At 44.1% G+C, this 16,623-nt stretch overlaps 1 protein-coding gene across 1 annotated transcript in view; it reads right to left on the bottom strand.

Annotated features, from left to right (window-relative positions):
• Positions 1–16,623, bottom strand: part of ARMH3 (armadillo like helical domain containing 3) — a 693,715-nt gene that overhangs the window by 341,270 nt on the left and 335,822 nt on the right. The window contains exons 15-16 of the mRNA XM_078643614.1: positions 16,435–16,536; positions 15,791–15,849 (exon numbers count right to left, since the gene is read on the bottom strand). Of these exons, the coding sequence (XP_078499740.1) occupies positions 15,791–15,849; positions 16,435–16,536 (161 nt within the window). The remainder of the gene's footprint in view (positions 1–15,790; positions 15,850–16,434; positions 16,537–16,623) is intronic.

The raw sequence follows: 16,623 nt of genomic DNA, 5'->3' as shown, positions 1-16,623 counted from the left end.
GCCCTTCATGTCAACGGTGACCTGCAGTAAGCCAGACACTTGTTATGGGTCATTAAAGTTTGACCATGCACTTTCTGATGGCCTTGTCATGCATGAGGCTTGAGGCTTCATTTGTTGCACAACTGTGCGTCAAGCTTTGGCCAGAGGCAGACCTCAATGGGTCAGAAATGGACATCAGTACACTGCAAAAACGACAGGGTTTGAATCCTGATATATATTTTTTTTTGTGACAACATCTCTATGCACTGCTCCTAGAAATTTGAATAAAATGTGTTGAAACAATGCTAGAGAATGAGGAAAGTCAGAGAGAAACTCCAGATCCTCGCCAAGGAGGGCAAACATAAAGAGAACTGCCACCTGTACACCAGGAAGGCACTATATGGTTCTGGTGATGTTGCACCTTTGCTGCTTTCGGCACATAAACTGACCCAGCGCAAATTAGTGGCATAGGAGAATTTTGACAAGATTCCAGATCCCATCTGATGCCTCGGGAAATTCAAGAGGTGAGGAATTTGAAGGTGAAAGTAGTCATCAGATAAAAACAAAGTCCGAAGTTCCAATTATTTGCTATAAATAAAATTCATGCAGGAAAAACCAGTCTACGAAGTACGGGGTTGTCCCCGAAAGCATGGTTGAGTATGAGGCATGGTTGTCATTTGCAAAATGTGAGATCTGCTCAAGTTGCAGAGCTTATTGCGCTCACCAGAGCCTCTACTTTAGCCAAAGAAACGTGTTTGACTATGTAAACGTGCTCCAAGTATGCAATCAATCAAAACAAGCTTCATTCGGTTAGTAAACAACCATAAAAGCATTCTATAAAACATCAAGTATAAAAACGTTAAAACATTTATCATACATCATCACAGTGGGATATAAATAATTTATCACGGTGGGAAATAATAAAAATTCATGTAAAGTTCAATTACAAGCTAGGTTATCATTATACATTAAGTGCTAAGTCCATTTTGAGAAGAAGACCATATTTATCTTAGAAACCAAAAAAAGAAAAATTTCACCTGGATTTAAAACACTAATTATGCTAAGAACATTATAATTTTCATAGACTAAAACCATTTCATTTCCCTGCCCGATTCAATTACTACATTCCATATCGTCTCCTAATAACCAGTGCTACTTTAATGAAACTCATCATTGCAGAACAAACAGTAGAATTTGCCAATAGTTGCAAACACTCATATCCCTCTAGATATGTACATGGAGAGATATTTTTTAGTATTGGTCTAAAAAATCTCCTTCTCGGATCATCATAGAGTGTGCAAAAAAGTGTAAGGTGCATAGTGCTCTGGGGAGTACTGTTATCACAGCTCTGGGGAGTACTGTTATCACAGGGACAGGACCTAAAGGTTTCCACCCACCCGGTTTGTCTGGGAAAAGCAAGCAAAAAGTGTAATGTACCATGGCGAAATATGGTTAAATAAAAACGCATCTGACAATTTGTAGAAAAGGATAGATAATACTGCTGGTTAGACAAAAAGGCACATTTAGGGCCAATCGCCTCTTGCTGAAAATGTTTCACATGTGCCCAGTCCCCTTATTGCTTCTTGATTATGCCTTTGGCATTTATGGGGATATTTGTTGGGTTTTCATAAAACTCACCCAGCCCAATATCATAGAATCTTTCCTTCACATACCGAAACCAGGGAATAGTCATCACATTATCAAGGTTAAGGCAGTCTTCCATTATTTCCCTAGTAAACTGTAGTTCTTTTTTCATCTAAATGTTAGACCATAAAAGCAAAGGGGCAGAGCCAATACGATCCTCCAGGTAATCCAACCCTAACTCTCGATGAGAGAAAGAGGTGGCCGTACTGATTGGGATTATCAATAAGCGTTTTATGAATTTATTTTCTACCACTTGTAACAAGCGGCTTTTTTGATGACCCCAAACCCCTGCCCCGTATGATGCCACCAATGCACATTTTGCATTATATAGAGTAACAAGCTGTGGCACCGGCCTATGACCTAGCTTACGAGCAAACCTAAAAAGCCCCTCCACTACTCTATTGGTTTGTTGGGCCCTCATTGTAATTAAAAAAAACATTTAAGATCCCTGCTGAACGTATTACCTAAATATGTAAAGTTTTCCACCCTTTTGACCGGTTTGCCTCTGACATTAAAACTCCTGGATTTAACATGTTTTGGACCACAGACCATTATATAAGACTTTGAAAAGTTAACCTTTAAGTCTAACGTTGCCATATAATTTGTAAAGGCGTCCAGGGAAATTTGTAAGCTGTTCGCTGTCAGCGACATAAGAACTGTGTCGTCTGCGTACAAAAGTAAAGCAACCAGTTGCCCCTTGACTTGGGGGAAATCAATTTTCTGCCTCAACAGGAAATCCTCCAAACCATTTGTGTATACTAAAAAGAGGACAGGGGCTAAAATGCACCCTTGGCGCACTCCTTCTGTTGAAGCAATAGGTTTTGTTCTTTCCCCGTGAGTGCCAAATCTTATTGAGACAAAGGTGTTCGAATGTAATCTTTTTAAGAGCTGAATTAATGCAATTTCAAAACCCATCTCTGCCATCAGTACCCACAGTTTCCAATTCATATTTTAAAACCATTTAAATAAAACATATAAAACTTTCATTAGTTATATTAACGTGCACAGAGCAGTTGTCAGTAAATGTTTACACAGACCATAAATTAAGTAAAGCAAGGCTCAATTCTTAAAGAGAGAGAGAGGGACTGTTCCATCATCAATTGGTTGTTAACAGCAATGAGAGAAGATTTGCTGTTAGCTTTAAGGGGCCATGAGATGCAAAGATTAAGCAGTCTGGTCACTTGACACAAGAGCTTTTGCCCCTGCTGCTTCCATGAATTGAACAAAGCGACACGCTAGCTGTACATCTCCACCTCCGAAACATGCCTTCACAGCTTGTCTGCAGGTTCTTATCCGCTTACTTACAAAGAGCGGCTTTAGTAACTGTCGCCGTTCGGCATGTACATTTCTGCATATACATAGTAGGTGTAATACACTTTCGTTAGTGTCCTCACATAGGCGACATATTGACTGACCCTGGAGTCGCTTCCACGGGGGAAGATGCGGTAAAGATGGTAAAATACCCAATCGAAAGTGAAGATATTTTTCTTTCTTCATTCAATTAAAGCCCGTGCCTAAGTATGGTTGTGGAGAGGATTAGTCATAGCTGTGAACCACAAACCATCCGTGGGCTCTTTCTGTGAGTATCGCCTTGTCTTCTACTAGTGATAGCTTTTTCACTGTCTTGTTAACAATTTGTTTAAAACAATGATAGGACCCTGAGGCAGCCCAGAGTTCCTCGAGTCCCAGACGATCTATTGATGCTGTCAAATAAGTCCTTGCTGCACACTTCCTCTTTAGATGTATGTGAGCTCGGTGTGCTTGCTTCAGTTTTTTTTATCCTATACCAGGTCTTAGCATAATCTCCTTTGCGGGCTATTTCTGGACTTTGCATGACGAATTCTAGCCTTATTTGGGCTGGCGAGACATACTTTGGTAAATTGAATATTATCCTGGCAGCTCTTGAGACAGTTCAGTCCAAAGTCAATGCATCTCTTCCCCTCAGACACTCACTCCCATAAGTGATTGCCGGGATGAGTTTCGCTTGCCAGACTTGTAGCAGTGGGATAAGGATAGGGCCGGTCGTTTTCTGTTTGATCGATTTTATGGCTACCACGATCGAGTTGCCTCTGCTTTTAATTGCTTCTTTTTGTAAATTGAAAGTCCCCTTATTATCCATGATCACACATAGATACTTATATCAGATTCTAGCAGTAGTACAGGAAGTTTGCAAGGCCGTATGAATAGACCAACATTTCCACTGAGGAAATCTTAGAAAATCATTGGGTGAATTAGAAAGAAACAATGGTACCCCCAAGAACAAGATAGCTAAGATAAGTTAAGACACTCAAATGAAATGGCCTTAAGCCCTGTCAAAGCACTATGGCCTCTTAGCACAATTCCTTCACAGAAAACAAAATTGAGCCCATATGAAATAGTCATGGTCTGAATCATGACGCTACCCTCAAATACCCCAGTCTCAGCTGCTAAGTTTGATTTACAGCTGAATGATACAGTCCTACAGTATTGTATAAAACGTAAACAATGGCTCTACAGTTTCTGTTCTCCGGTTCAAGCAAAATTACCAGTGTCAGACAGAGGATTGCCACTCCCTACATCCTGATGAGGGGGTGTACACATGCATACACAAGAGGAAGACCACACTGCAGTCCCGCTAGCGTAGACACATTCAACTCATGACCAACACAGCTGTTAGTTGTTGCGGTCTAGTGATGTCGGCTCATCTCATTGAAAGCAAGTTGCTCCCAGCCTCGGATCAGGGAAGGGGGCACCGCTCTGTCCGTCGGTACCCCTGGCGGGTACATAAGCTGCAACCGGAGGTGCCCCCCTTACCTGAGCTGTCGCCAGGTTGAGGTGAGGCTTCTTATCCGTACACCACAGGTACTACCAGTAAATCTTGACTGAAAATAGCAGGAATACTGGTTTTGTATTCTTTATATTTCATTAATTTTTCATCACCATTCACTATTTTCGCGGTAGCATTTCTATAGGTCCTGACGAAAGCCTTGACACCTTCCAGGTCTCCCAGGCTGAAACATGTAGACCACTTTTCATCCGACACTTGCAGTTTTAAATCCATACTGCAAGTGCACGGTTTTTAATCCTGGCAACGGGAACTAGCTAATAAAGGCAACATCTTCGCTCCCGTTAGCTAGTTTTAATACTACTACCCACACAGTTAGATTAGGAATAAAACATCTCTGAGCTCCTTCATCTCAGAGAGGGAGTTGTAGCCCTTGGCGGGTGTAGGTATTCTCGCCAAGAGGAGAATCCCAGATGATGAAGCATGCCACCTTTGGTGGGTGAGGGATTTTGTCCTAAAAGGGATTCCCCCACTGGTCTCTCTTATTAACCTCTAGTGCCTCTGTATGTTTGTTTTGTAAGTACAGACCCAAGGATTTCTTTTTTGTTGTTCTTTGAACCATTGGTCCTGACCTGCAAACCCCTTTAACGCCTCTAAATTTAGTATTTAGGGGTGACCCTGGACATTGCCTCCTCAGATTAGACTTGGCCCCAGCCCTCCTATCCTGTCCTGTTTACGACCTGCCTACAGCAAAAACTCTGGCGAGTGCAGCAGCCAGCAACCCCCAAAGCGAGGAAGGCCTGCCCTGCGACCCTCTGCCTCCCGTGAGCACCAGATTTGCTCAAAGACTCACCTCCAGAATCCAGATTCCGGCAACTCCACGATTCTGCACCACTCTGCACCTGACGCCCATGGCCTGAGTTCGAGTAGCCCAACACCACAAAGAGGGCTCCAGAGTGATCCTGGCCTGGAATCTGGTGATCCCTGACCTTCCTCAAGCCTCAAGACGACGCCTGCAGCCTCAACCTGAAAGATCCCCTCGACCGGAGTTGGTAAGAAAACCTGATGCCAGAAGACACCCCTGCACCCGACGCCCCACGGCCTTGGGTGGCCCAACTAACAGTGTCCAGGCATCCCCCAAGATCCAAACTTACCTCTCCAGCCAGTGGTTGCCTTCAAGAAATCTCCCTGCCCGAGCCTACAGCAAATTCACAGAATCAAAGGTCTCCATTGCAAAGCACAGGGTCCCGATGTCCGTTTTGCACCCTGCACCCGCCGCCCCAGTGCCACTGTTGGTGCAGCTCCTATGCTGATTGTTGGTCCCTGCAGTGCTGACCTTAACCCCAGGAGCTTTGCTCCCACACCAGAGTGACCTGCTCGTAAGCAGTCCCTAATCAAAGGCCCCCTTAGCCCCATTGGCTAACATTGGGCCCCTCACTCTGCACCCAAGCTGCCACAGTGCCGCTCGTGGTGCAACGCGAGTGCCCGTCTAGACCTTGGGGAACCTTGGTTCTAACCCCCAAAACTCGCCCTCGTAAGTCTGGTACTTACCTGTGAAACAGGTAACACATTTTCTCCCATAGAAACCCATGTAAAGAGATTTTGGGCCTAAAAATGTCTGATGAACTGTGTGGTATGAAGAAAAGAGAATTCTATTGCAAAGTATAAAAAGTCATATTTACCTTGTATTTAGAGATCCTAAGATGTGGTGTCTAGGTATACCACCCCAGTACTCAAAGTAATCCAAAAGTAATGAAAATGAATTACTGTGTAATTTAAACTGTTTACAAAGAATATAAAAACCTGTAACAATTGCAAACTCAAGCACAACTGCATTTCATTGAACAGTCTTGCATTTGAAAGTATATTTTACTTGCCTGTACCAAGTCCTGCTTGGTTCTAAAATGAAACATAAGCATACCCTTTTTTATACTTACCTAATTGGTCTGGATTCTGTACCTGAGTGTGTGTAATCAGTACTTGATTGAGAGAATACAATAAATGCTTAACACACCCTCTGTATAAGCTTAACTGCTTGCCCGCACTACCACAAAGAGAGCTGTTAGTATTTACCTAATGCAGCCTCTGCTATACCTCTGGGGACTCCCTGTACTCTGTGCACACTATACCATACTTTGGTATGGTATATACAGAGCCAGCTGCCTACAGGGGTTAGCTGTGAAAACAATCATGTATTCCTGTTACTTTAACCTTACAGTTTCCCTGCATATGTATACCACAATGTACACTGATGTATGTTATTATGAAATGAAGATTTTTTTTCAATCAGTCTTACGTGCTCATCAGCATCAATGTGCATCCTAAGTTTGAGGTCTCTAATAGGCCTATACACCATTTTATGAAAGGTAGTGCCTTTTCCAATGTCCTGCATCATGTAGTAAAGTCAAGCATTATTTTTAATATTGGCCACCAAAAGCCTGATTTTAGAAAGCTAATTAATTTAACAGTGCGCTCATGCATTTGAATCTTCATCTCAACAACGTCTTGCATCTTTCTCCATGAGTAGATACTACCACCTTCTTATTAGATATGATTAGTTGAAATAACAGATTTATCGTGTTTATGGTCCATAGACTTTGTATAGAAGGAAAGTTGTATACAATACTGTTCAAAATTGTATGATTTTTAGTAGTACATGCTCCAACAGAGCTTTTTTGGGCAACAGAGCTATTCGGTGGAAATGACAATGGTCTCCTGATTATCTGCTGCACTGGTTGCTATTTTTGTACCAAACGCAAATTAGAGTTTTCGGATTCCCGACAAGCTGTGTTTTATTTTACAACTGATTATGGGCTAATCAGGCACAATTCGAGTTTAAAAGATGCAGACATTTGTCAGTGGCTACCAGTCATCTTATGTAAACATGTGGTCAACAAGGATCCCTCCATACGCACTTGCAGTATGTCCGTCTGAAGAAAAGTTAACTTTATGAAACATGATGTAGTGTACATCAATAATCTATCTGCTTTCAGATGACCTCTCTTTCGCATCAACCACTCCTAGCGACACTATAAATATATGCATTTAAACTTCCCTTAAGCCAAGGACGAACCTGAGATGGATGAGTGGCTCAATGGAAGTGTGGCTCAATGGTTAGAGCGGCAGACCCTGATGCAGAGGTCTGGCCCGGGACCAGAGTTTAATTCCCGCCTCGGCGGGTCTTGGGCTCAATTTCCTTGGACCTGATAATTCTCGCCTCGGTGCCTATTCTAATCATGGGTCCCACTCTGCAACTCTGGGCAATAGCTTGCTTAATCTCCACAACGGCCCCAACAGCGCTAGGATGCCTGGCTTTACCTTGGGTGTGCCCAGGAGTGGGCAATTCACAGGGAAAAAACAGAAAGGGTTCCACAGCGGTATGCGTACAAGCGCCTTGAGACCCCTTCGGGGTGATACGTGCGCTATACAAGTACTACATTTACATATATATATATATATATATTACCTACTGGCGGTCGCTAGTAGGTAGTTATAGTTAGGATTGATTTCCATAGGGAAATCGCAACATTCTATTGGGAATAACTTTGGCGCCGGTTGAGGAATCTGCCTGACATTTTCCTCAAATTTGGCTCGCGGCTCTCCGCTCCTTCCCTGAAAGTTTGGGGGGATTCGTCAATCGGGGGCCGAGATAAAAGGGGGGTCCCAAAACGTGTTTTCTCCGTGTTAATTTCCATAGGGCGGTCGAATTCACTTTTAGCTCGAACGGCTGAATGGATTTTCACCAAACTTGGCAAAATTGTAGGGACTGGTAGCCCGATGTGCCTTTGCAATGTCTCAAGATATGTGCTCCAGAGGATTTTGAGTAATTTGGGTTTAAAAAATATATATATATCTATAAGCGCGCCCCGGTACGCGCTCCGGGGAGCGCATCGGGCGCGCTACGCGACTTGCGCACGGAAAGCTGATTGGCTCTCGGGTGTCTGTAGACATTCGAAACAGTCCGCAGCGGCCGCCATCTTGTGTCTCGGTAGGATCGAGACACAAGAGGAGCAAAAAACAAAGGGGGAAATGACCAAAAGGGGGCAGGGTACACCCCCCCTGACCCCCTAGGTTTGATGTGGGGGCCATAAAAGGGCTCCGCGGGGCAAAAAAAAAAATATTTTTTTTTTGCGACTTTCGCGGGGGGGAGCGCCTGGTACGCGCACCGGGGAGCGTACCCAGAGGAAAAAAAATTGACAGAGATTCTTTAAAAATATAGGTTTATTTTTGTATAAAGTAAAGGTAGTTCTAAAAAGAACTTTTTTTTTTCTTCTTTTTGTTGTTTTATATATTTATTTTTTTTTGAACATTTTGTACTTTTTTGGCTTTTCAGAACACTTTTATATATTGTTTTATTTTTTCTTGGGAGAAACAAAAAACAGGGAATTGTAAATGGCTCAACTGGAGCAAAAAAAATAAATCAGGAACATTTAGGGTTTTCTTGGACACTTATGGTTATCACCAGCAACCATGATAAGTTCGATACTTTGCTCACCATAGCAAAGTATCTTGTTACAATATTTGCACACGATTTTGTAATCAGCAAACTTAGGTTGAATAGTAGCCAATGTGTCTCTTGCCCCCGGACCCGATGGAGTGGGTTGTTTTGTTGTTGAGGGTCTAGACGTTGATGGGGGTAGCTTACTGCAGAGGTCTCTTAACTCTGCATTAGAATAATTGTTTGGATGCAAACGCATCATGTGGCGAATCATGGTATGATTCCCGAAGGAATACTTTTTGTTAGGGTTCCCCCTGGACAACTCAGCACCACAAATTAAACAAGTCACCTTTGCAGCGTTGACTTTTTTAAAACCCCTTGGGATTTTGTATAACGCCCAAATAAAGTGCTCTTTTGGTTGGTAGGGCTGTTTATTTTCAGGCAGGAATTCCCTTCTCTGTTCCTCCTCTTCATCATTCTCCTCCTCATCCTCTTGACCACCAATGTAATCTTCTGGTGGTCTTTTAGATGGTGGTGGTGGTGGTGGTGGGGCAGATGCTCCAGCTGCTGCTGCTAATGTAGCCATTTCAAACTAGTAAAGAGTAGAGTTAGAACTCCAAAAAGGTCTTCCTCAGTCAAAGGACAAAGTCAGAATAAGGAAAAAAGGTGGGGGCTTTCATCATTTGGAAAACAAAACTGTTCTGGACCAATGAAAAGTGTTATTTTCAAGTCACATGACCCAGGCTTTCATCATTTGGAAACCAAAACTGATCTGCACCAATGAAAAGTGTTATTTTCAGATCACATGAACTGACGCGCTTACGATACGCGCCCCGGGGCGCGCGGCGTAAGCGCGTCGAGACGTTGCGCGATCGTATGCGATCGCGTGCTTCCGGGTGCGCTTACGCAGTGCGTCATATGACGCATCACGCGACTGCGCGAAACGTCACGATGTTGTTTAGTTCGCGGCAATAGCGCTAACAGGACGCTCACCGGTACGCGCAACGGGGCGCGCCGTAACACTGCGCTCACCGGTGAGCGCATCGGTACGCGCCCCGGGAGCGCTCCGGGGCAAAAAAATAAAAAAAATACATAAAAATGAACATATAAAAAATACTATCACATAATTATACAATATAAAATTCGTTATAAAAAATATTACTTTTCATACCTATAGAGATTTGCTATTAAAAAACCATTGAAATTCACTGAAAAAACCATAGGTTTCACACCAGTTATAGTTAGGAATTAGCATTTAAAAAACCTATTAAATTCACTGAAAAAACCATAGGTTTCACACCAGTTATAGTTAGCTGGAAGTTTTACTCGCATAAAACCATTGAAATTCCCACGTTATAGTTAGTTGGACTCACTATAACTTGCGCGTGCAATGCACTGCTGATGACGTCACATATTACATCACTCATGACATGGTCAGTGACATCACTCATGACATCACTGATGACACCATCCTTGTGACAAAGTGACAGACCTACTTTCACTGTAATGTAACTCTTGAAACACATATTCAAAAATAGAAACTTAAATTTTCAAAAAAATGGAGATACCCATATCAGTTACAACAACCAATTCAGTAATTCCACCATCTATATACACATCCACTCATTCAAGTCAAGTCAAGTCAAGTCAAAGAATTTATATAGCGCGCTACATACCCAGAGGGTCTCAAGGCGCTTGAGGAGGGGTGGGGAATTACTTGTCAAATATCCACGTTTTAAGTTGCTTTCTGAATGCTAGGTGGTTCTGGGTAAGGCGAAGGTAAGTGGGAAGTGAATTCCAGGTTTTAGCTGCGAGGTAGGAGAAGGATCTACCTCCCATGGTGGTTTTGTTGATGCGGGGTACAGTGGCAAGGGCCTGGTTGGCTGATCGTAGCTGGCGGGAGGGGGTGTAGAAGGACAGTCGTGTGTTGAGGCATTCTGGTCCGATTTCGTAGAGTGCTTTGTGTGCGTGGGTTAGGAGCCGGAAAGTGATCCTCTTATTGACGGGAAGCCAGTGGAGGTTTTTCAGGTGATCAGAGATATGTTCTTTACGCAGGATGTCTAATATGAGCCTGGCTGAGGCGTTTTGGATTCGTTGGAGTTTTTTCTGGAGTTTAGCTGTAGTACCGGCGTAGAGGGTGTTTCCATAGTCCAGTCGGCTCGTGACCAGAGCGTGGGTGACCGTTTTCCTAGTTTCGGTGGGGATCCAACGAAATGTTTTTTTGAGCATGCGAAGAATGTTGAAGCAAGATGAAGAGACGGCGTTGACTTGTCTGTTCATCGAAAGTGAGGAATCCAGGATGACGCCCAGGTTCCGTGCGTGGTCTGTCGGGATGGGAGCTTTTCCAAGGGCTTGTGGCCACCAAGAGTCGTCCCATGCGGAGGGGGAGGTACCTAAGATAAGGACTTCTGTTTTATCTGAGTTCAGTTTTAGACGGCTGTGTTTCATCCATTCGGCTACTTCTTTCATTCCTTCATGCAGGTTGGTTTTGGCGGTGTTCGGGTCTTTGGTGAGTGAGAGGATCAGTTGAGTGTCATCAGCGTAGGAGATGATGTTGAGGTTGTGTTGGCGTGCGATGGTCGCGAGGGGGCTCATGTATACGTTGAAGAGGGTAGGGCTGAGTGAGGATCCTTGTGGTACGCCGCAGATGACTTCAGTGGCCTCTGACTTGAATGGTGGGAGGCGGACTCTCTGAGTTCTTCCGGTGAGGAACGAGGTGATCCATTCCAGTGTTTTTCTTTGGATTCCGATGTTTCTGAGGCGTTGTAGAAGGGTGCTATGGCAGACTGTGTCGAAGGCTGCGGAGAGGTCGAGGAGGATGAGGGCGACTGTGTCTCCATTGTCCAGTAGAGTTCGAATGTCGTCTGTTGCTGCGATGAGGGCGGTTTCAGTGCTGTGTTTTGCTCGGAAGCCGGACTGTGAGGAGTCGAGGGATTTGTTGGCTTCGAGGAAGGCGGCGAACTGGTTGTTGACTGCTTTCTCGATGACTTTGGCCGGGAATGGAAGGAGCGAGATGGGGCGGTAGTTTTTGAGTTCGGTGGGGTCCGCTGTGGGTTTTTTCAGAAGGGCGCTAAGTTCTGCGTGTTTCCAGCTTTCCGGGAAGGTGGCGGATTTGAAGGAGCAGTTGATGACGTCACGGAGGTGCGGTGCTATGATGGAGTCTGCTTTGTTGAAGATGTGGTGAGGACAAGGGTCTGTGGGGGATCCTGAGTGGATGGAGTTCATCAGGCGGATGGTGTCCTCAGTGGAGATAGGGTTCCAGTCATTAAGGGTGTTCGAGGGGGGTGCAGGTCCGGTAGATGGTTGGGAGGGTTGGTCTCCGGGTTGGTTGTCGAAGCTGTTGTGGATGTCTGCAATTTTGTTGTGGAAGAATGAGGCTAGTGAGTCGCAGAGTGCTTGAGAGGGGGTGATGTCGTTAGAGTTGGCCGAGGGATTGGTAAATTCCTTGACGATGTTGAAAAGTTCCTTGCTGTTGTGGGCGTTGTTATCTAGTCGTTCCTTGAAGGCGGTTTTCTTGGCCTTTCGGATCAGTTGGTGGTGTATGCGGGTGGCGTTTTTGAAGGCGTCCTTAGTGCTGGTGGTTGGGTCTTTTTTCCAGGCCTTCTCGAGGGAGCGACAGAGTTTCTTGGATTTCTTAAGGTCATCGTTGAACCAGGAGGCCTTCTTGCTGCCTAGTTTGATTTGTCGTTTTTTCAGTGGTGCTAGGATGTCGGCGCTGTTGGATAACCATTGGGTGAGGTTGGTGGCTGCTTGGTCTGGGTTTGAGGAGTGGGCGGGGGGCTTTTGAAGAAGCGATGAGGAGATCTGGTCGATGGTGATTTTGTTCCAGTTTCTTTGCAGAGTGGATTGGGGGTGGTTGTTGGATGTGGGCTTGTTGTAGGTGAAGTGAACGCAGTTGTGGTCAGTCCAAAGGAGAGCTGTGGTGTGGCTGAAGGAAACATGCTTGCTGGAGGTGAAGATAGGGTCGAGTGTGTGACCTGCGATGTGGGTGGGGGTAGTGACAAGTTGTTTAAGTCTGAGGTTTGCGAGGTTGTCCAAAAGGGTGGTGGTGTTGCGGTCGTTGTTCTTTTCAAGGTGAAAGTTGAGGTCTCCCAGAAGGATGTAGTCCTCGGAGGGGAGCGCGTGTGGAGTGATGAAGTCCGTGATGTCTTCACTAAATTGTGCGCGGGGTCCTGGTGGCCTGTAAAGGAGGGTGCCTCTGAGTGTGGTCTTGGGGTCGATGTGGATCTGGAAGTGAAGGTGTTCAGAGTTGGCGAGATTGACGTCTGAGCTGGTTGAGATGCGGATGGATTTCTTATGGACGATAGCGATGCCTCCTCCTGTGTGGCCGGTACGGTCTTTGCGTATGATCTTATAATCTTCTGGGATGGCAATGGTGATGTCAGGGGCGGAGGAGGCGTTCATCCATGTTTCTGTGAGGAAGGCGACGTCCGGAGAGATGGTGTCTAGTAGATTCCATAGGTCAATGGCGTGCCTGTGGACCGATCGGTTGTTGAGCAAGATGCATTGTAGGTGTTTGGGGTCGGGAATCTGAGGTGTGATCGTAGCGGGGTTGTTGACGGTGCCGATGAATTTGCAGGAGTAGCATGAGAAAGGTCCATGGGTGTGTCCAGGAGCGGCTTGGACGCAGTTGGGGGAGCGGCCGGGGTTAAGGGCTAGGAGGGTGGTGGCATCGTATGTAATGCGGGATGGTTGGGCAGTGCGGGGGCCAGGGGGTCTGGCGCTGGGCGCGGTCCAGGCGCGGACGGGCTTACCTTTGGCACACCTTCGGCGCGAATGGGGCGCGATCGCTGCGCGTGAACGCTGCGCGCGGGAACAACTGTCATATATGGATAGTGGAGGGGGAGGGGCGAGGGCGGCTCAGCTGGGAGGCGGGGCGGGCTACGGAGGAGGACAACAACAACAAAATGGAGGCGGAGGGGTCAGAACGGCAAGAGCGCTTGGGGGAAAACGCAAATTCAGCAACAAAGTCACGCTGGCTATTTAAAAATGCTAATAAGCAAAGCGGCAATCAAAACGCAAATTCAGCAACAAAGTCACGCTGGCAATTTAAGAATGCTAATAAGCAAAGCGGCAATCAAAGCACACAGCAGGCAATAGATATTAATCAGATTCCAGTGCAATGCGCTGCACAACGATACCAAGCCACAGGGGAGCGACCACTCAGCTCGGAAGCGAAGAGCGAGTCACGGCGCTTCCAGGTAAGGGAGCGCTGTTTGTTGTCTGTGGGAGGGCGGCTCAGCTGGGAGGCGGGGCGGGCTACGGAGGAGGACAACAACAACAAAATGGAGGCGGAGGGGTCAGAACGGCAAGAGCGCTTGGGGGAAAACGCAAATTCAGCAACAAAGTCACGCTGGCTATTTAAAAATGCTAATAAGCAAAGCGTCAATCAAAACGCAAGTTCAGCAACAAAGTCACGCTGGCAATTTAAGAATGCTAATAAGCAAAGCGGCAATCAAAGCACACAGCAGGCAATAGATATTAATCAGATTCCAGTGCAATGCGCGGCACAACGATACCAAGCCACAGGGGAGCGACCACTCAGCTCGGAAGCGAAGAGCGAGTCACCAACAGTTCTATATAATCACTCATACGTATACTCACTCATCATATGTAGTGATACACCTATACATCCTGTTACACACCGACAGTCATCCATAAGTTACTCACACACATACTCACACATGCAACTAAACTATTGAACATCCATTTATTTGCATATAGAGCTGTACACACACTACCACCTTACTTCTATGGAAATTTACACATATTTATTCTCTTAAACAATCACTTATAGAAACATATACTTATTTAAACAGGAACTCTTACAATCTCTTACTCTCACATATACTCACTTATATGCATCAATATTCACATATACTAGATTAAAACATATGTAGTTACTGATAGACACTAGTGAGACAGTCATTCACTCACTAACATACACATATACACACTATTCCACCATACAGTCCTGCACATATGCTGTCTTCAAAATATATACAAACAGAGAGTCAGTCACTCATGCATCAATGTTGTAAGTAATACCCACACTAAACAATACAGACACTCACACTGATACTAAAAAACATCTAATAACTCATATACATACACATGTAGTTACTCACCAACCCATGCAGCCACTTATACACAAAGTGAAACACTAATACATATATTTAAATATTTAAACATTACTCACTAATATTTATTTTTCAGAAAGACGCACATTCACTGGATGGTGTCATCAGTGATGTCATGAGTGATGTCACTGACCATGTCATGAGTGATGTAATATGTGACGTCATCAGCAGTGCATTGCACGCGCAAGTTATAGTGAGTCGAACTAACTATAACGTGGGAAATTCAATGGTTTCATGCGAGTAAAACTTCCAGCTAACTATAACTGGTGTGAAACCTATGGTTTTTTCAGTGAATATATATATATATATATATATATATATATATATATATATATATATATATTGGGGCCACCGGTATTATGCAATTTTGCTGCTGCAGCATTTTCTGCATAATCAGTGATATGCCACATAAGCCATCATCAACTGCATAATCTGCAGATTTTAACAAAAAAAAGTTATTTTTGGTCAAACGGATCAAACGTTACTAAAAATATGGCAGGTGTTGCCACGCACCGGAATGCCCTTCGCAAACATTGACTGGTCAACTTTCTGTTGCTTATTGCTTTACTTGGGTGTCACACTGGTGCTAGTGAGGTGAAAGCTTTGCTCACAAAGTGTTAACAAGAGCATAAATGATCAAATAATGAGGTAATACTTGTAAAAAGAAATCTGCTGCATTATGTCACATAATTCGCATTTTCTCGATGCATAATTTAGTCAAACCTGCTGCATAATTTGTCCATCCCATACCACATAATTCCAGTGGCCCTGTGTATCATATTAAAGAAATACAGTTTTGTTTTAGGAGAGTTGCACACAACTTGCCTCTGCTATGCAGGTGAGAATGATCAGACATAGTTTACCACTGTTAAGTCTGTGTTCATCTGCAAGAAAAGAAGAAAAAATGTACTTTTCTACATAAGATAATAAAGAAGTTACATACCTACCACACATCTGGGGTCGGTGCACCAACAACATTACAGGAAGCACATTGCATGTTTATATAAACCACACAAATAGATATTTTATTGAAATATTGGCCTTGAAATATTTAGGTCATAGTTACATGATTAAGACCACAAAAACCTCTAACTTAGAGGAGCTGGACATAATAACTGGTTGTTTTCACTGATAGATTATTTATAGAACAACTAACTTCCGTCTTTCGCTTTCTCCAAATATATGTTTAGAATGATTACAGAATAAACAAAAATAAGACATGTGGCTCTAAGAAGGAAGACAGGAGTACGATAAGTTAATGCAAAATTAAGGGTTTCTTTTGTTAGAATTCGAAATTCAGTGATTTAATATACAATTTAGAAAGATAAAATATGAAAATATATAGAGTATGTCAAACACAGACATCTCAAATTGATTCAGGAGGCAACCAAAATTCAGTACTGCATGAATTTTCATTGCCGAGATTCTCAAGCAAGCCAAATTTAACTGCCTTGATGCCACCAACTTACCTTTTGTGTCTTGCATGACAATGGAGCTGTACTTCAGGAAGGTTATCAGTAGGTTGCTGCTCTGCTCATCAGCATCCAAAGGGAGCTCACCAGAAATCATTGCTGTAAAAGAGAAGATAAAAAGGGAGGTTACAGCAAAGCAGCATCTACTTATAACAAATCAGCTGACTTCCTATAGTACCTTTTTCA

The sequence above is a fragment of the Lissotriton helveticus genome, chromosome 5_1 (assembly GCF_964261635.1).
Source record: "Lissotriton helveticus chromosome 5_1, aLisHel1.1, whole genome shotgun sequence".
In the NCBI taxonomy this organism is placed as follows: Eukaryota; Metazoa; Chordata; class Amphibia; order Caudata; family Salamandridae; genus Lissotriton; species Lissotriton helveticus.
The sequence above is the reverse complement of the archived record's forward strand: the minus strand, read 5'-3'. Positions and strand labels throughout refer to the sequence as shown.